The sequence below is a fragment of the Hypanus sabinus genome, chromosome 10 (assembly GCF_030144855.1).
Source record: "Hypanus sabinus isolate sHypSab1 chromosome 10, sHypSab1.hap1, whole genome shotgun sequence".
NCBI lineage: Eukaryota > Metazoa > Chordata > Chondrichthyes > Myliobatiformes > Dasyatidae > Hypanus > Hypanus sabinus.
The window spans coordinates 22,129,016-22,149,464 of record NC_082715.1 but is presented as its reverse complement, the minus strand read 5'-3'; the positions used below and the strand labels follow the sequence as shown (position 1 = coordinate 22,149,464).

Here is a 20,449-nt window from a genome sequence, read left to right as displayed (position 1 = left end):
CCTACTTTCCTAATGTCAAATGGTAAAAATGATTCCCTCGGGACATTTAGTGCTCCACAGTTGCTGAGGAGATCTTGGATTGCTTAGAGGGAGATAGAATTTCAAAGAAGTTGGCATATTTTGTGTACCACAGTTCCTGAGGAGACATTGGATTGTGCATGATTAGGTACTTGGCAAGATCCAATAAAAAGAAGTTAGGTTAAGCAGAGCGGCCATTGTGTGAATGGGCCAGGGTCAGAGTGGAGAGTTGAGGCTTTGGCCTATCGAGGCTTTGGTGAGGAGGGGCAGATTTTTTTTCGTTACTCCTTTTCTTTTTGCACACTTAGAGCAGTGGGGATGCCAGATAGGGTACTGGAATGCTCCTCTTGCAGGATGTGGGAGGGCAAAGAGACCTCCAGTGTCCCTGATGACCATACCTACAAGATGCGTTTCCTGTTGCAGTTTCCATTTATTAGACCGTGTTAAGGAGTTGGAGCAGGAATTGGATAAACTCCAGATCATTCGGGAGGCTGAGGGGTTGGAAGGCAGGACATACAGGGAGGTACAGCAGTTATCCTCAAGGTGCAAGATGAGTGTAACTGGGTGATTGTCAGGCTAAAGGGGGTAAGCAGCCAATGCAGAGCACCCCATGTGTGTTCCCTTCAACAAAAAGTATATGCTTCAATACTGTTGGGAGATGGCCTAGCAGAGAAAAGCTTTAGCAGTCAGGTCTCCAGCACTGAGTGTGGCTCTGTGGATCAAAAGGGGAGGCAGTGGGGGAAAAGGGGTGAGCTGTAGTGATAGGGGATCTGTTGGTTAGGGGAACAGAAGGGATGTTCTATGGATGAGAATGAGATTCCCAGATGTATGTTACCTCCAAGGTGCCAGGGTCAGGGACATCTCAAATTGAGTCCATAGCATTTCTTAAGTGGGAGGGTGTGTAGCCAGGGCCTGTGGAGCATGTTAATGGCATGGGTAGGAGGAGTGACGAGGTCTTGCAAAGTGAGTTTAGGGAATTAGGTGCTACGTTAAAGGACAGCACCTCCTGGCTTGTGATATTGTTACGTACCCTGTAACTGGGTGTCTAACCAGCAAAGATAGAAGTATCCGTTGGAGTCTGGTGGTACTATTTTCAAACAGTGTTTATCAGTAAAATACACAAATCAATATCAACAATGCAAATATATAGATAATACACGTTAGCAATACTAAACCTAAAAGTGTGGGTGTAATAATAATCAATAATAAACAAGCTCTATCAATGTCTAGGGGATAATGGATTGTCATATGTGAATATAAAGTTCAGTTCAGTTCATACGTGCTGAGGTAGATGTTGGTCATTGTGTTGTAATTGTTGGAGAGAGAGAGAGAGAGAGAGCGAGCCGAAACAGCTACAGGCAGGCAAACCTTCCTTTACGTTCTTGATCCGTCGATGTGTTGTGGCCATTCAGGTATGACCCCTCTGTCCTTCAGCTAGACCGTTCTTCCGTGGTGGACTCGTCACTCTGGCGTGAGTGGACACACACACACAAGCCCCCACCGGCCCTGCTATAACACTGTGAGTTAAACTGACCGATTCTTTGTTCGGTCCCCGATGCCCCACACCTTCACGTGGGTTCCAACACTCAAGCAGTGCTCAATAGTGTGTCTCCTGGTGTGTCTGAGGGGGTGTCTCCCCAGACCTCACTTTTATCCCGACTCACGGGATGTCAGTTGTCCATCAATTTTGAATGGCTTAGCCCATCAAACCAGCCCACTCCGGCTGTCCACTGAGGACTTTTAATGAACAGAATGGTATTAAGGTAAACAACCCTCTCAGAAGCCATAAGTCTTTCAGAAGTCATAATATGGTGAATCAACAAGTTTCTCTCTCCCCTCTCTTATCAGTAGCAGATGTTCTGGTATGTTTTTGTTCCGTCTCTCTCTCATTAGCAGCATAGCAACAGTAACGGTTTGTGATTCTCCCAGGGGTGGGGGGACATGGGCAACTCTGCACCCTTCTGCCCATCAGAGCTGTTCATCCTTCGTAACAATATTGGGACTGTTACCCATGCCACATGCTAGTGAGGCTAGAAACAAGAAAATCATGCAGTTTAACGTATGGCTAAGAAGATGGCGCAGGAGAAAGGGCTTCAACATTTTGGATCATTGGGCTCTCTACAGGGGAGGTAGAACCAGTACAGAAGCAGGGCAGCAGTGTAGTGGCATCAGTCTGGACTTCAAGGTGAATGGTACTGAGTTCAAATCCGGCTGGCTCCTTGCACACTTTATATCCATGCTGGGTTGAGCATTAAGGTAGTAACTTGGCCTCAAAAAAAATGAGAACTACAAAAATTCCACCTGATGCGCTACAAGGTGCAAAAAAGAACAAGAAGAAGAAGATGGTGCAGGAGGAAGGGCTTCACATTTTTGGATCATTGGGCTCTCTTCCAGGGAGGTGGAACCTGTATAGAAGGGACAGTTAGCACCTGAACTGGGCAGGGGAGGGGGTGATCTACTATCCCAGAGGGAAGGTTTGTTGGTGCTACGTGGGGGTGGTGGAGGTGGTGTTTAAACTGGAGTTGCAGGGGGATGGGAATGAGAGAGCCAGAACTGATAGTGGAGTGGTTTTAGAGAAAGATATTTTTGAGCTAATATACAAAGTCAGGAATCAAAATGTTGAACATGGTGGGACTAAAGTTCTGAGCTGTGTATACTTCAGTGCAAGGAATATTGTAGGAAAGGAAGCTGAACTTAGGGTAAGGATCAGCATGTGGAATTATAACATTGTAACCATTATAGAACCATTGAACATTACAGCACAGAAACAGGCCTTTTGGCCCTTCTTGGCTGTGCTGAACCATTTTTCTTCCTAATCCCACTGGCCTGCACCTGGACCATATCCCTCCATACACCTCTCATCCACGGACCTGTCCAAGTTTTCCTTAAATGTTAAAAGTAAGCCCATATTTACCACTTCATCTGGCAGATCATTCCACACTCCCACCACCTTCTGTGTGAAGAAGCACCCCCCCCCCCACCAATGTTCCCTTTAAACTTTCCTCCCTTCACCCTTAATCCATGTCCGTTGGTTTTTTTCTCCCCCTAGCCTCAGTGGAAAAAGCCTGCTTGCATTCACCCATCATAATTTTATATACCTCTATCAAATCTCCTCTCACTCTTCTACGCTCCAGGGAATAAAGTCCTAACCTATTCAACCTTTCTCTGTAACTCAGTTTCTCAAGTCCTGACAACATCTTTGTAAACCTTCTCTGCACTCTTTCAACCTTATCAATATCCTTCCCATAATTCAGTGACCAAAACTGCACACAATACTCCAAATTCAGCCTCACCAATGCCTTATACAACTTCACCATAACATTACAACTCTTATACTCAATACTTTGATTTATAAAGGCCAATGTTCCAAAAGCTCTCTTTACAACCCTATCTACCTGTGATGCCACTTTTAGGGAATTTTGTATCTGTATTCCCAGATCCCTCTGTTCTACTGCACTCCTCTGAGCCCTACCATTTACCTTGTATGTTAAACTTACAAGTTAAACTTGTTTGCGGGAGGGGAAGAACTGGCAGTTCAATGTTCCAGAGTTCTGTTGTTTTAGACCATAGGGCAGGGGGGATTAAAGGGCGAGGGGTGGCATTACAGACAGGGAAAATATCGCAGCAGTGCCTAGTTAGGACAGACTAGTGAGGCAAATGAGGAATAAGGTATGTTGGTACCTTCCACTGGACAGTCGGGCAATGTAGTGTGAAGCTAAGCTAGAATCAGTGCTGCCCCTAGTGTCTGCTGTGCAGAATACACGCTGCCTTGTGTTTGACAACAGTCTGCTGCGAGATTCTTAATTCCTTGAAAGTGTTGTCACAGGTAGATAAGGCCTTAATGAAAGCTTTTGGCCTTCATAAATCAGCGTGGAGTTGAGATGTTATGCTGAAGTTGTATAAGACATTGGTGAGGCCTGATTTGGAGTATTGTGTTCAGCTTTGATCACCTACCTACAGGAATGGAGTAAACAAGATTGAAAGTACAGAGAAAATTTACGTTACCGGATCTGGAGGAACTGAGTTATAAGGGAAGATTGAATAGATTAGGACTTTAATCCCTAGAGCAGATAGGAATGCAGGGAGATTGGATAGAGATATACAAAGTTATGAGGGGTATAGATAGAGCAAATGCAATCAGGCTTTTCCCACAGAGGTTGGGGTGAGACAAGAACTCGAGGTCATGTGTTAAGGGTGAAAAGTGAGATGTTTAAGGAGAACATGAGGATGAACATCTTCACTCAGAGGCTGGTGAGCGTGTGGAATGAGCTTCCACCACAAGCTTTGAAATTTGAAATTTTAAGAGAGATTTTAATAGTTACATGGGTGGGAGGTGTATGCAGGGCTATGGTGCAGGTGTTGGTTGATGGGACTAGGCAGATTAATATTTCAGAAAGGATAGATGGGCTGAAGGGCCTGTTTCTATTAACAGTGAACTTATTTACTTATTTAGAGATACAATACAGTAACGGGCCACGCTGCCTAATCACACCCTTGTGACAAATTAAACAAATAACCCGTAGGTCTTTGCTATGTGGGAGGAAACCAGGGCACCCAGAGGAACCCCACACAATCATGAGAAGAACGTACAAACTCCTAGCAGACAGCGATAGAATTGAACCCATGCTACGGGGCACTGTAACAGCACTGATTCCAATTTTATGTCATTCAATATCAATAAATGTAAACTGCAGAATTGTGCATTTAAAATCTGCAAGAGGGGTAATGTAAGTTTTATTTAAGAACTTTAACAGATGTTAAAGTTTATAGTTATAGCAGATATGTGTGTGTCTGCCATGGCATATCATAAAGCTGCACTAGTTTAAATAATCTCGCATGTGGATGGATGTAATTCCCAATCAAAGGAGTGAAACATTAATGAATGTTTCTCCTGGTCACAGATCAAAAACAAACTTAAAAAACTGGATACTGGAAGCCTGGAGGCCTGCCCAGGAGTTGTAATACTACTGTATATGTGTGTGGGTGGGTGACAGGAATGAAAGCGGCTTATTTTGCTGTGTTATTCTGTGATTTGTATTGTTCTGCTGAGTGAGCATCTTGGGCATGCTATGGTACTGCCAGAACGTGGGGCGATGCTTGCGTTGCCCCAGGCAAGTAACATTTCATTGATTTTTAACACAAATGACGCATTTCACTGGATATCTCGAGAAATAAATCTGAATCTGAATCTCAAATGAGTTCACCAGTAAGTGAAGTCCATCTCTTCCACCAAAAACAAACGGCGATTAATTCATATTTTATCTTCATTTGTCTCTAAACAGCGGTAAAGCCTAAAGTAACAAGTGAGTGATTATCGTGGTTTCGAAATTCTATTCCTGTTGCTTGCAAAGTGCTTTGTTGGCATTACAGCTTTCATTCCTACTTAAAATGGAAGATTAAAGATAGAACTGCTATCATGTAGAAAGCAAATTGGGCATGGATGACTTGCTGATATGTTTCTATGCTTGTGATATTTGCGCTTATAGATTGCTGATATTTAAATTTGAACCAAATTTGCATATTTTGTTTCATATATTACATGCATAATTAGGGTTAGGTGGAACGTAGTTAATTGGTGTGAATGCTAATCCAAATAAAAGAACTAACTAGCAAACTGCAGCCTCTTTTATTAACCCCGTCAACAAAATTTCAAGCTGTAAGTATGAGACTTATTTTGTATTCTGCCTTTGTCATGAATATGTTGTTTTTGTGCAACTTAGCTCAGTTGAATCTAGTTTATTGGCCGTAGGCAAATTTTATTAAAGGAAATGACAGAGCAACTGTTTCATTGTGACTATCACCAGCATTATTGCACTGTTGTTATATGGCAGTTAGATTCTTATCAAAGATCAAATTGATTCGCCAAATACATTTACATGTATTAAGAACTTGCTGTGGTGTGTTTGTCTGGATGTGACATGCAAAAAAACAAGAAAACAACATTGGGTAATCAAAATCAGAATCAGGTTTAATATCACTGGCACATGTCATGAAATATGCTGTTATGTGGCAGCAGTGCCTTGTAATATATAGTAACAAGTTATAAATTAAATTAAGTAAGAGGTGCAAACTGAGAGTGAAAAGAAGTAGTGAGGTGGTGTTCGTGGGTTTCAACGTCCAGTCAAAAATCTGATGGTAGAGGCGAAGAAGCTGTTGCTGAATTGTTCACTAATTATACAGAATAAAGAATTATAAAAAAGATAAAGCTAGAGGTTAAAGGATATTGGATGCAAATGATTTGCCACAGTGGTCTCGTCCACATCCAAGTTACTTTTCCATTAGCAAGCTCTAGTTTTGATTTGTACTTCACCTACATATAAACAATTACTGCATAATTAATACATTGAACTCACTGTTAAATAACATGTAATATAACTGTATGTGTGTGTGTGTGTGTGTGTGTGTGTGTGCAAATATATATATATTTACACACACACACATACACAGTATATATATAGTCTTGTACAAAAGTCTTAGGCACATATCTGTAGCTAGGGCACCTGAACTTTTGCACAGCACCGTATACTATGTCTTTCCGGTTACCAAATTACAGTAACACTACCGAGCTAGTACAAAGCTAAGTACTCTTACTTTTCTGTTTCCCAACTGCCTTCCTATTTTAACCATTACATAGTACTGTGCAGACAAAGTCTTGGCCACCCTCACTATATATATGTGCCTAAGACTTTTGCACAATATTGTATAGGTAACAGTAAAAATTATATTTGAACCCACATAAAATTTTGCACTTTACGATTGCTACAGTTACTGTCTCTGTAAGAAAATGTTGTCAGTGCTTAGTGTGTTTTGGTAAAAGTTTACAGTGGTTAAATTTGATTTACAGTATCATAAGCACAGGAAAAGGTCTGTTGGACAAGCTGTTTGTGGAGTCATCGAGACAAAGCCACATTTAGAAGGAATCAAGACTTGCTGAGAGAAGAGATTCCTCCCTAATTGCATCTCAAATGGACATCTCACTCGCAAACTCCAGATTCAAATTCAGATTCATTTATTTATTACATATACATCAAAACATACCGTACAGTGAAATGCACAATTTGCATTAACAACCAACGCACACAAGGATATGTTGGGGTCACCACACGTTCCATTGCCAACCTAGCTCAGCAGAACAACACAGAACATAACAAAAAGAAGAGAACAAGCAAGGACAGCAGAACAAACCTCTTTCAACCTCCCATCCCCCACCCACCCACACGATATCTCACTGGAGGCAGAATGCTCTCATGAAATCTCTGTCCCATTGCATTATACTTCTGTTGTGCTTTGTGCATTAGCGGAACATATTGGAAAAATTTAAATATTTTTCCTGCTCGGAATCACATCCTGATGCAGAACGCTTGCTACTGCAAACTCAGATTCATAATTACGGAGGAAAGAAGAACTTTTAATTGGTGCTGGCTCATTTTAATCTGTTCTATTGCCCAGCCTCTGAGCTTGAAATTTTCATACATAGAAAGTTTGTTTATTTGTGTGGGTGGATGCTAGTTTTTTTTTAAAAAGGAATTATATCTAATTTGTTTTTTATCTGCAAGATGACCATTGTCGTTGGGAGCAGAGATTGGGTAATGTATCAATGATTTAAGTTGGGATCCAAGCAAATTCAACTGACTGCTCCTTTTATACTTATTACTCAAGAATGAAGTACTGAATGGATGCTACCAGCAGCCATTTACTTGGCCACATCCACCTCCTAATGCACAATATTATTTATTGTATATGAAGTGTTCAGCAGGTTCAGTGTTAATTTATAATTTATGTGCAATTGTATTATAAATGAACCTAATTCAATTGTGGTTAAAATGTTTAGAGACGGAAACCTTGAAACAAACAAAACAAGCACCTACAGCTAAAGGTAACATGTCTCCACTATGTTACCATGACTAATATTTCAATATATGAAAAAAAGTTTTATTTCCAATTGTGTGTCTCCTTGGTGAGCTCCATTCAAGTTGTCTTCTCTCCCTATAAGCACTGTCTAATGAATTTGCGATTAGAGTTGCTGAGATTAGATTTTAGAGCAACAATTCATATCATTCAAAATTTATATTTAACAGTAAACATTATTTGTACTGTGAATTTAACTATATAATTTTCCTGTTGTAAGACTTCTGGTAGCAAGTGTTATTCATTGTTTGCTTTATCAGTTAAATTATTGATGTTCAAAAACTTAACGATTCACAGCAAGTGTATCCTTTGAATAAAGTAAGAAGAATTCTTCCTCATGGTGTGAATCAAGAAAAATCTATTTATTGTGCTCTTCCATCCAAACAGTTTTGGTATCCGGCCTATGAGAAGATTAGTTTTATTTAGACCAGTACAGCACAAGAACAGGCCCTTTGGCCCACAATATTATGCTAAACTAATTAAATTAGTAATCAAATCACCAACTAAACTAATTTCTTCTGCTGACACAATGTTTATATGCTTCCAGTTCCCTCACATTCATGTGCCTACCTAAACCTCTCTTAAAAGCCTCTGCTGTACCTGCCTCTCCCAGCACCCCAGGCAGCGCATTCCAGTCACTCACTGTGGTCAAGTTTACATTGTGATACATAATAATTTAAAAAACTATAAATTACTGTAAGAAATATACAGTTCTGTATATAAAATAATTAAATTAAGTAAGCTGTGGAAAAAGAGAGCAAACACAAATGGTGAGACGGTGTTCATGGGTTCATTGTCCATTCACAAGCCTGATGGTGGAGGGGAAGAAGCTGTTCCTGAAGCACTGAGTGTTTATCAAGAAGGCTGCTACCTTTTTTTTCACTTCTATAACCAAACCGCAGAATGTTCATATACCAAGGAACTTCCTTTACATTCCTGCTTCCAGACATTTTTTTTGTTCACTTTCACTGTAGTTAATCTTTATCCAGTTCAACTTCTGCCACAAATGGAACTACATTTTATTAACAATTTGCAAAAACCCTTTAATCTGCCATTTTATCAGATTCACTGCTTGGCAGAAAATGATGCTCGTGACACCAAGAACCCAACATGCATAAAAAGCTGATTGCATTGAATAAGTGTGAGAAAGCAATTCCAAAGAGAAAAAAAAATGACCTAGGCTAGCGTTCCTTGGTGTCTAGAAAGGCTTGGCTAAGGCGTAAGTTTTAATCTATAATTAATTGTTTGTGTTCAGATGATAAGAATACATTATTCTTATTGGATATTGGTTTAAAATATTTCTTGATCATTCTTAACATTTACAGCATATCACCAAGGTTAACTTCAACTGCCAAAATGAACTGCTTTAAAAACAGTATATACATGTGGATGCTACTAGCTGCCATCTTGGAACTATTTGTACCAAACTTTTATTCAAATGGGATTTCATATATCCATAGAATGAACTTCAGTTCATTTTATTGGAATTTTGTCAACATTCAAGCACAAATAATAATTGATTAATACTGAACCTAATTTATGTGTTTATCAATTGTTTAGAGACAGAAAAGACAAAGAAAGTGAAATCTAAACCTCAAGAAAAAGGTAACTTAAAAGTTAAATTAATTACTTAGTGGAATTATGTCAACATTCAAGCATAGTTAATAGATGATTAATATTGGGCCTAATTCATGTGTTTATCAATTGTTTAGAGACAGAAAAGACAAAGAAAGTGAAATCTAAACCTCAAGAAAAAGGTAACTTAAAAGTTAAATTAATTACTTAGTGGAATTATGTCAACATTCAAGCATAGTTAATAGATGATTAATATTGGGCCTAATTCATGTGTTTATCAATTGTTTAGAGACAGAAAAGACAAAGAAAGTGAAATCTAAACCTCAAGAAAAAGGTAACTTAAAAGTTAAATTAATTACTTAGTGGAATTATGTTGTTACGTACCCCGTAACTGGGTGTCTTACCAGCAAAGATAGAAGTGTCTGTTGGAGTCTGGTGATACTAATTTCAACAATTATTAGCAAAAATATACAAAATAATATCAATGCAAAAATACAGAGAATATACGTTAGCAATACTAAACCTAAAAGTGCGGGTATAATGAAAATCACTAATGAAACAAGCTATATCATTGTCTAGGGGATAATGAATTGTCAGATGGAAATATAAAGTTCAGTTCAGTTCATGCAGGCTGTGATAGTTGTTGGTTACGGTGTTTCAATTGTTGGAGAGAGAGAGAGAGAAAACGGGTGAATAGTAACAGCGATTATCTTGCCAACTTTCCTTTACAATTTTGATCTGTCGATGCATTGTTGCTGTGGCCATTCACGTATGACCCCTCCATCCTTTAGCTAGACCGTTCTCGTCACCCAGGCAAGGGTGGACACACGCACAAGCCCTCACTAGTCTTGCTACAAAATACTGTGAGTTAAAATTTACTGACACTTCGTTTGGTTCATGGGGGTTCTGATGCTCACTAGTGTTTCTCCTGGTGTGTCTGAAGGGTGTTACCCCAGGCCTCACTTTTATCCCCAGTCTCAGGTGTCAATCAGGTTGTGATGATGTAACCCATCAAACCAGCCCACTCTGGTTGTCCCCTGAGGGGTTTCAATGAATAGAACAGTACCAAGTAAACGATCTTTCTCCAAAAGACAATAGCAGTAATCAATGGTAATCCTACTTTTGTTAGTAGGAGCCATTCCGCCATGGGGTACCTTTTAGCTGTGTCTCTCTCTCATTAACTTTCATGAGCTGTTATCAATAACAACTGCCCAGGCAGCTTTCCTGTGTCTCTCTTACTTCCTTGGTAGCAGCATCGGAATAGTAGCGATTTGCGATTCTCCAAGGGGGGGGGGGGCATGGGCCACTCTGCACCCTTCTGCCCATCAGAGTTGATCATCCTTCGTAACAATGTCCACATTCAAGCATAGTTAATAGATGATTAATATTGGGCCTAATTCATGTTTATCAATTGTTTAGAGACAGAAAAGACAAAGAAAGTGAAATCTAAAGCTCAAGAAAAAGGTAACTTAAAATTAAACCAATTAGTTATTGGACTTGGGTGAACTTTCATGCACAATTAGCAGATAATTAGTATTGGGCTTAATTCATGTGTTTATCAACTGTTTAGAGACAGAAGAGATAAAGCAAGTGAAATCAAAACCTCAAGAAAAAGGTAACTTAAAAATTAAATTAGTTAGATAACGGCATGTTTCTTATCTTAACAATGTCTTTCATTCCAATGCTAAATATATTCTGGATATGTGTGATGGATGTGAAACCTACGGAGAAAATTGAAAAGCTGCTCGCAGAGCATTTCTCTCTGAAGTAGCCATTTCCTATCTCTTATGTTGTGGTACTGTATTTAAGTCATTTTTGGGCATATTGTTTGGGTTGTAGATCCTCAGTGAATTTGATAGTCAATAACAATGGAAAGCTCTTCCTGCTTTCAGGAGATAGAGAAATAAATCTATGGAATGGATACATTGACAATCAGAAGGTGCGATGATATTGGAATTTTAAATGTGTTTTTTGTTAAGCATTTAATATTTCATTAATATTTGAGTTATATTGTAAAGATATTGATTCATGAAGTATCCTTTCTTTACATAATTCATTACGGGTTATATGTAAGAAGACCATGAATGGCATATGTCATTAGGCAACAACGTCATATTTGCATGCCTCACTGAAGTAAAAACTAAACATGCATGAGTTATCCTCTGCTCTGTATTGTTCTTTGAATTAGTTTTATACTTTGGAGTTACAAAGCATAACAGCATGAGTGTGGAGGAGGCTGATGTGGTCACAGCAAGAGTGTTTGCTTCTATGTCCAGGAAGTCTGGGCAAGGTGTTACTGTGTTTTTCACCTGAGCATCCAGGATTTGGTCCACATAAGTTCTCTCCCACCTGTACTCTATACATCAGTGGCCCATCTATGGCGGAACTTATAGCCGGCTGCCACTTTTCAGTCGGGTAATTGCGTGCAAGAACTGACTGTTCCACACTGAAGCTCCGGGTTGACTTAGCATTCAAGTGTTCAAACATCATGCCATACATCTGGTTTGAGAAGATCCATGTGGCACCTCAGGAACATCATCGCTGGAGTCTGGTTAGTGGTTCATGTACTGCATTATGATAGGCAAGGAGGAAGTTGTCTATCTTGTGTTGTAGTGATCAATTTTCACTGTCCCTTGCCTTGAGGGCTTTCTTGATGTAAAAGGTGTAAAAACCTTTCTTGATGTAAAAACAACTCTGATGGGCAGAAGGGTGCAGAGTGGCCCACGCCCCCCTTTTGGAGAATCGCAAATCGCTACTATTCCGATGCTGCTACCAAGGAAGTAAGAGAGACACAGGAAAGCTGCCTGGGCAGTTGTTATTGATAACAGCTCATGAAAGTTAATGAGAGAGAGACACAGCTAAAAGGTACCCCGTGGTGGTACCTTTTACATCTGGATGGGGCCGATATAAAGTACTTGACCCCATCGTTCTTCACCTAACCCTGGAGACCTAACCTAACCACCTCCAACCTAACGCTGGAGACGGGAGCTAAGGTTCATGGTTCTTTACTGGTGGAAACCCAACTCAGCACACGCGTACAGATCATTATGTACCTAATAGCAGAAGAAATGACGTGTCCCTACAACATAAAGTAGTCCCTTATTATACTGTAGGTCATACAGTACAGGGTGTAAAACATTTCAACCGTTACTTTTATAAGATAGTTTAACTTCATTACTGATATCAAGCAATAGTTTCCATTTTCAACAGTCAACTGTTTCCATTAGTCAACAGAAGGGTGATCCACTAACAGCAGCAGCACAAATGCAGAAATTGGCTCTGTTTCTTGGAGGACATAATTACAAGATTAAATTCAAGAGGATGACTAATCAAGGAAATGCTGATGGATTGTCCAGTTTATCCTTGAAAAAGAAAATACCAGAAAAATTTAAAAGAGGATACACCTCTTGATGTATTCTCCTCGATGTAAATTCAAATGCAAGATTGACTTTCATTGTCTTTCAATCATACATGAATGCCCATGAATACTGCCAAATGAATCAACATTATTTGGAGCTAAGATGCAAAACACGGTACCAACAATCACACAGCACAAGGCTATTATACCATATATAAGAGTGTAAGTACATATAAGATTTCAGTAAAGTACAGGTACACAAAAAATATAGTCCAAGTCCCTGAGTCCATGAATGTTGCAGCAGTCTGCAGTTGAACACAATACAGCTAGCCTTCTGCCAAGTGAACTCTGGCAGCAGTACCCACTCCAATTGGGACTCCGTGCAACACCTCTTCCGGTGGAGTACACCAACTCCAATGTCTCTCTTCTGGGTGGCTGTAAACAGGCAACAGACAAATCAAAAGTCTCCCCATAATGGCAGTGATGACGCTAAGGGAAAGCAGGAAAGATCGCACACCAGCTCAGATCTATACCATAACAACCTAACTGGCTGGAATGTGCAGCAGAAACTCCATTTCTCCCATTTTACCAGCCCTTGATGGGGGTTGCCATATGTGGGAATTTAGAGTAGTTGTACCACCCAAACTGCGAGTTTGCATGCCAGAGGTTATCTATGCCTGGTCAAAATGAAAGTATTGGCTCAAAGCTTTCTCTGGTGGCCTGTGATAGATCAGCAGATTGAGCAGCTGTACAAGATGCCAACATTTCCAGAAATTTCCAAGACCAGCTCCTTTTCATCCTTGGGAGTGCCCTGCGTTGCTCTGGCAAGGGATTCATGTGAATTTTGCCAGACCATTCATGGGCATAAGCTTTTTGGTAGCAAAGGATACAGCAACAAAGTAGCCAGATGAGTTCCCAATAGCCTTCGCTTCAGTCTCACACAATGTTGAGGTGGTGAGGAGCCTCTTCTTAAGGACTCGTTTTCCAGAGCACTTCTTGATCAGGAATGGAATAAGATATATTACATCTGCACCCTACCACCCAGATACAAATGACATGGTGCAAAGTTTTGTCCAGGGCCTAAGGAACACACTGCGAGCAATGACAACAGAACACACTACATTGACAGTGAATTAGAAGCTCACGAATTTCTTCCTTGTATATCACAGTGCAGCACACCCAACACCAACAACTCACCAGCAATATTGTTCTTCGGTCATCACTTAGGTTCTCAGTTGGATCTCCTCAAACCCAGTTTCAGAAGAGGTACACAGGAGGACCCGAACAGTGGAGACAAATTGAAGGCTTCTCAAACCTCAAATGTTCGAGGTTTCACTTCTGTTAATCCCAGCTGCATATTTTTCTTTCAATTAGTTTTATGTTTTGGAGTTACAGAACACAACATAAATTATATACATGAGTTTGTTGCTGGGACAACATAATGAGGGCCATTAAGTCATTTGATGAACTTACTGAAATGTGACAGGCAGTCCATTACAAAATCAGAACCTAGTGGAAGTACACAGAAAGTTAAGCAACAACTGAAAAGAAACAGTTTTAACATGAATGATTAATATCCTTTCATCGGAATTCAGAATAGCTTCTGGAATGAAGGAAGTATAGATAGGAGGGGAATAGATACAGTAAATAAAATCAGCACTTTCCATTGAGATTGGGAGTGACTACATCTAGAGGTCATAGGTTAAGGCTGAAAGGTGAAATATATAACGCGACCATGGGGGGTATTTCTTTACTCATATGGTGGCAAGAGTATAGAACGAGCTTCCAACAGAGGAGGTGGTTGCAGGTTCGATTTCAACTTTAAGAGAAATTTGGAAGGAACACACAATGGATGGGAAGGGTATGGAGGCCTATGGTCTCAGTGCCAGTTGATGTGACTAGGCTGATGGACCGGAGGGACAGTTTCTATGCTGTAGTGTTCTATGACTCTGTGTTTTCAGTTGCCAAGCAAAGGGGGGATGGAAGGGTGTAATGGGGTGAGACAAGGAAAAGCTGAAGTTAAGATCGTTTTTCTGGTTGAGAGCGGAAGTGAAGGCAGGTATATTTTTGCTGTCTCTCTGAGAAAGATGTAAAACAGATGAATGGAAATGAAGTTTGAACTGATCAAGAAAATTCTCCTGAACAGGGTCTCCTGCAATCTTAGTCAATTTGATGGCCATAGTGATTGAATTCCCACTACTCATTGGAGGGAGAGATGTAAATCTATGCAATGGACCCATTGGAGTTCCACTCATGACCAGAGGGCCAGAATATAAGCTGAACACAGTATTTAGATTGTTTTCATGGTACACTTCAGTATTATTTTTGGAGCAATAAATTAAGAAATATTATAGCAGGCTTGATGGGCCAAATAGTCTATTTCTGCTCTGATTCCTTCCTATGCTTATTGATGGACAATATGGATATTATTGGTGCAAGTCATTCAGTTGTAGCCAATAATATTTCATTAAAGTAATACTTTCAGCATCTTCTTGAAGCAGTGTATTGATCATTTGAGTCATGGGTAAATTAAGCGCTTGGTTTTTTAGTGGAAACCAATGGCCCTACTTACCTGTCATACCCAGGAATGAAGACTGACAACACAGTGCATTAATTGGTTTGAGCCTCTTGGACTTGGAGGTATTTTTAAGGAGTCAGTAATCTGAAACATGTTTGTCGTTGCCAATATTTGGACTGTGAAAACTTGTATTTGTTCCTCAGTCATATTTCATTTACTTGTGCCCAAGGAGAACCCAGTGGCTCCTGTCACCACACTGTTCAGAAATATGAACAGAGAAAGGCATTTGTACACAGAATTGACCAGCAATTACAGATATTGACCAAATTGTAACCTTGTGTATATTCTGATTAATTGTTTGCAAGATCAATTGTCTTTCACAATGCAGGAGTTAAAAGTCAACAGGCACTACAAGCTAATAACTGATGATACTTTGAAGTATAAAGTAGTTGTTCTTTAGTGTGTGTTTTTTGAATCCTTCTGCGACATTCTCATCTCGTATGTCAAATGGTTCCGAATCCCTGCTGTGCAAAGGGAGCTCTGCTCTTCAAAGATCTTTCTTGTATGGGTTGACAGCACAATATCTGCTTAACCCTTGCTTTGCTGTGACTTCCACAAGTTAAGTAAAGGAGATTGCTGTGTCTGTACAACTACCTATCAAATAAATAAAGGCACACAGATGGGAGATGAGATTAACTGGTGTATTCAGATTGCAGAGAGAGAGAGAGAGAGAGAGAGAGAGAGAGAGAGAGAGGGATTAATGAATATACATGGACAACAGATCAATGCACACGAGTAAATTATCAGCCCATATGTAGTGCTAAGGGCTAAAAAAATAGATCCATACAGTACACTTCCTAACCCTTTAGATTAATGTAACATAGAGCTATATATCTAGCAAAGCATTTAACCTCCCTTTAACAACCCATATTCAAATAAACATGCTTTCACATTAAACGCCCATGATTAACTTCACTACTGTATATTAAAGGTTCAGTCCCTTTGGATGGTGCTCTGTTTCTTTCAGGATAGCGCCTTTGGACTGTGGAGTGGCATCAGGTTTGCAGGTGTCTTGTCAAAGACAACTTGGTCTGTTGCAGGTGTCACATTGCTGTTAATGACTTCATTATCACAGAGAGAGGTGACTCTGGTGGATGCAATGTGTCCATCTTGTTGGATGCAGTAGACTCAAGTATGTTCTTTAGCTGACCATCCAACATCTGGTCCACATGACGTCGCTATGTCTGATCTCTTACATCCACTGTTACATCAGTGGTCCTGTTTTTGTAGCTATCCTACTGGGTGTCCACTTGTCTTCTCAACAATCATGCACTAGGACTTACTGCCCAATCTCGAAGCTCCTTGCTGATTTACATGGCAAATGGCTGAACTGTTTATTCTGCACTTCCCTCCATAGATCTGGTTTCAGGAGGCCTATGCGAGATATCAGATTCCTGTTCATGAACAGCATTACAGGTGTTTCATTTGTCGTCACATGACCAGAGTTCCAATACACAAAATGGAAGTTGTCCACCTTGTGCTGTACAGAAATGTTTTCCTTTTCCATAGCTTTAATAGATATATTGAAGGTTTGGACAAACCTTTCTGCTAATCTATTGCTGGGTGGTGAGGAACTGACTTGAAATGTTTAATGCCATTTTTCATCTTGAATAGTCTGAAATCTTCTCACATGTGTTGTGGTCCATTGTCACTCAATTCGTTCTGGTAAGCCACTTCTGGAGAAGATAGTCCTCAGAGTGGAAATAGTCTTTGCTGAGGTGGTTGGCTTCATTTATATGACCTCTGGCCACTTCAAATGTTCATCCACAGCAAACTGTAACATGGAGTCCATGAATGGCCCAGGAAATTCAATATGCCCTCCTTGCATGGTGAAGATTACCATGCCCACGGGTGTAACATCGGCTGTAGGGGTGCATTTTGAACTTTGTAGCATCCCAGACAGCTTTTGGCCAAATCTTCATTCTATCTATCTATTCCTGGCCACCACACATAGCTCCAGGCTAGACTCCTCATTCTGAATGTACCCAGGTGTTTTTCACGCAGATTCTCTAACACTCTGGCGCATGATTAAGAGGGAAGCACAACATGAGATCCACACACCAGTGTCTTTTGATATACACACAGTTGGTCACATCTCACTGAAAACTCTGGAAACATAGGACTACCATGAGCTGGCCACCATTGCATGGTGATGTCATAGACTTTTGACAATAATGGCCATTCATTGTTTCCCTTTATACTTTAGAACTTGTTACAGCAACTGATCCACCAATTCTGTGTGGAACTCCTCTGCTGGGTCACAGAATGAAGACTTTTCTTCTTCAGTTGCCAACAGTGGAAGGCGTAGCAAATCATCAGCATTGGCCAGTTGTTTGGTACCCTTGGACTCTATGTCATATGAGTGGGCTTCTAGGAAAAGTGCCCAGTGTTGTAACCGGGAGCAGTCATCACTGGGATTTCCTTCCTGGGATTGAAAATGAACACAAGTGGATAATGGTCTGTCAGTAGAGTAAACTTTTGTCCATAGAGATAATGGTGGTACTCTTTTATTCCCCATTGTAGACTAAGGGCCTCTCGGTTGATCTGTGCATATTTGCATCCTGCACTTGTCAATGATCTTGAAGCAAGTGCAATCAGACGTTCAAATTTATGTTTCATAATGTGTGACAAGACAGCTCCAATGTCATAAAAGGATGCATTGCATGCCAGTCCGAAGGCCAGAGATGGGTCATAATAGGTAAGCAGTTATTAGTCTCTCTGTTTCCTTGAATGGTCTTTCACGTTTTTCTGAACAATACCACTTTGCACCTGTCTGCAACAGTACGTTCAATGGGTCCAATATGGTAGCAATGTTTGAGAGAAACCGGAAGTAGTAGTTTACCGGGCCCAAGAATGTCCTAAGCAGTGCTTCAGTCTTCTGTTGTGACTTATGTGAGCCATGCTTGTCAATGATGCATCCACAATATGAAATTTAATTCTTGAAAAACTCACATTTCTCTCCCTTTGCATGCAGATCATACCCACTCAGCCCAGTTTTCACTTTACCAAGGTTCTGGAGGTGCTCTTCATCATCCTTGCTAGTCACAATGATGTCATCAAGGTAACATTGTGTGTCCTATGATATCTTGGAGCACTCAATCCATTGCTCTTTGCCAAATTGCTGGAGCTGATGCAACGCCAAAGATGAGACGATTATACTGGAACAGTCCCTGTGAGTGTAAATTGTGAGGAACTTCCTGCTTGACTCCTCAGTTTCCTGTGGCAGATAGGCTTGTGCCAAGGCAATCTTTGAAAACCTCTCCTCGCCTGCCAACAATGTGAAAATGTCTCCTATTCACAGCAGGGGATAATGCACAATACACAGCACCGGGTTGATGCGCCCTTTGAAGACCCTGCTTATGTGAATAGCTCCAGCCTTCCCTTTCTTGATCACCGGGACAATGGGCATGGCCCAATCACTCCACTCAGCCTTGGAGAGAATATCAGATGCCTCTGAGCTCTGAATTTCAGCATCCACTTTAGTATGTAGTGCGTAAGGCACTGGATGTGCTTTATAAAATCTTGGTGTTGCTGATTCATCCGGTTCATTTCTGGCCTTCATGCCATGGAGTTTACCAATGTCCTTCTCAATCACCTTCTCTCTAGCAATAAGTGGCTGTACCAGTCTCTGGTTAGTGCTACTATTTGGGCTGCAATTGCCCGTTGATGACTCATTGAGAGTTTTGATTGTGTGTCAATTTAGTTGGATTTTTCTCAACTATTTATGTCTGAAAAGTGATGGCCCTCCACTTTTCAATACATAAAGCTCTAACTGCTGTGTTTGGCCTCCATAAGTCACATCCACTTTCAGTTTGCCTTTGGGAGATACTTTTTCACCTGTGTAGATCTTTTCTAATGTTAGAAAACAGCCTGTTTTGTTCAGCCTCTGGAATTATAGACAAAGCTGATGCTGTATCCAACTCCATTTTTAGTTTTACACCAGACACATTTATTGTGGTGCTTATACTTTTGTGATCTGCTTCAGTAATGCTATGCAGTTCAAGGCATGACAGCTCACCTTTGTCAGACTCTGTGTTGTCTGATTCTGTTTCACATTCAGTCACACTATACATTTGTTTAGTTTTGTGTTTGAAACTTTTCATTCTGTGTGGTTTTTCTCTTTTGTTGTGCTTTTTGTCTGACTCGCACACCTTGTCTATGTGACCCTGTCTGTGACACTTCCTGCAAACTTGCATTTTGAACCAATGGTCATTTGCATCATGAGATGATTTTCCATATTGATAACATTTTTGGCTTTTTGCAACATTCAGGGACATCTTGTGCTTTTAACATTCTCACCTCTTTTTCTGTAGTTCTGTTCTATCCTTAGCTGCAGTCTCTAACAATATTGCAAAGGTCAATGCTTGTTCTAAGGTTACGTCTCTTTCAGACAGTAGCCTCTTTTGAGTGCATTGACTATGCATGCCACATACAAGCTCGTCCCTTAGTGCATAAGAACGTCCATCTGTGAAGTCACAGTATTGGGGAAGTTTGCGCAGTTCTGCAATGAATTCAGAAAGTCTTTCATACTTTTGTTCTTTTTGAATTTCAGCTATTACTGGTGGTTTAAGGCTCAAGTGGTTTTGTAAAATAGTAACAGTTTTGTCGACTGTCTTGCTTGCTGGTTTTTCAGGAGTTACTAAGTTGAGAAAAGCCTGTACGTTTTAGCACTAATTAAGCTAAGAAGCGTGGATACTTTCTTTCCCTCATTCACGTCGTTCACGTTGCAATACAGTTCAACCCTCTCCATATACCAGTCCTCATTAGCACTATCAAATTCGTCAACTTCTCCAAATAAGGCCATCGTCAAAAGTTATTAACTTTGCTAGCTGTGCATCTTTCACTGGGTACTATGCAGTTACCCTTTGTTAGGATCCACGACCACCTTCTCCATACTGTTTAGCTCTTTCCTCTTCCTGTCTCTCTGCATTCCAAAGTCTGCCTTTGGTGCAGTTGGTGATGTTTGCTGACGTTCGGGTTCATACTCGTCACCAATTTGTTGAGTCTGTACA

At 40.4% G+C, this 20,449-nt stretch overlaps 1 protein-coding gene across 1 annotated transcript in view; it reads left to right on the top strand.

Moving 5' to 3' along the window:
* The window catches only part of LOC132400263 (triadin-like), a 264,638-nt gene that overhangs the window by 181,247 nt on the left and 62,942 nt on the right, over nt 1–20,449 (top strand). Inside the window, exons 28-31 of the mRNA XM_059981238.1 lie at nt 9,487–9,531; nt 9,639–9,683; nt 10,921–10,965; nt 11,072–11,116. Of these exons, the coding sequence (XP_059837221.1) occupies nt 9,487–9,531; nt 9,639–9,683; nt 10,921–10,965; nt 11,072–11,116 (180 nt within the window). The remainder of the gene's footprint in view (nt 1–9,486; nt 9,532–9,638; nt 9,684–10,920; nt 10,966–11,071; nt 11,117–20,449) is intronic.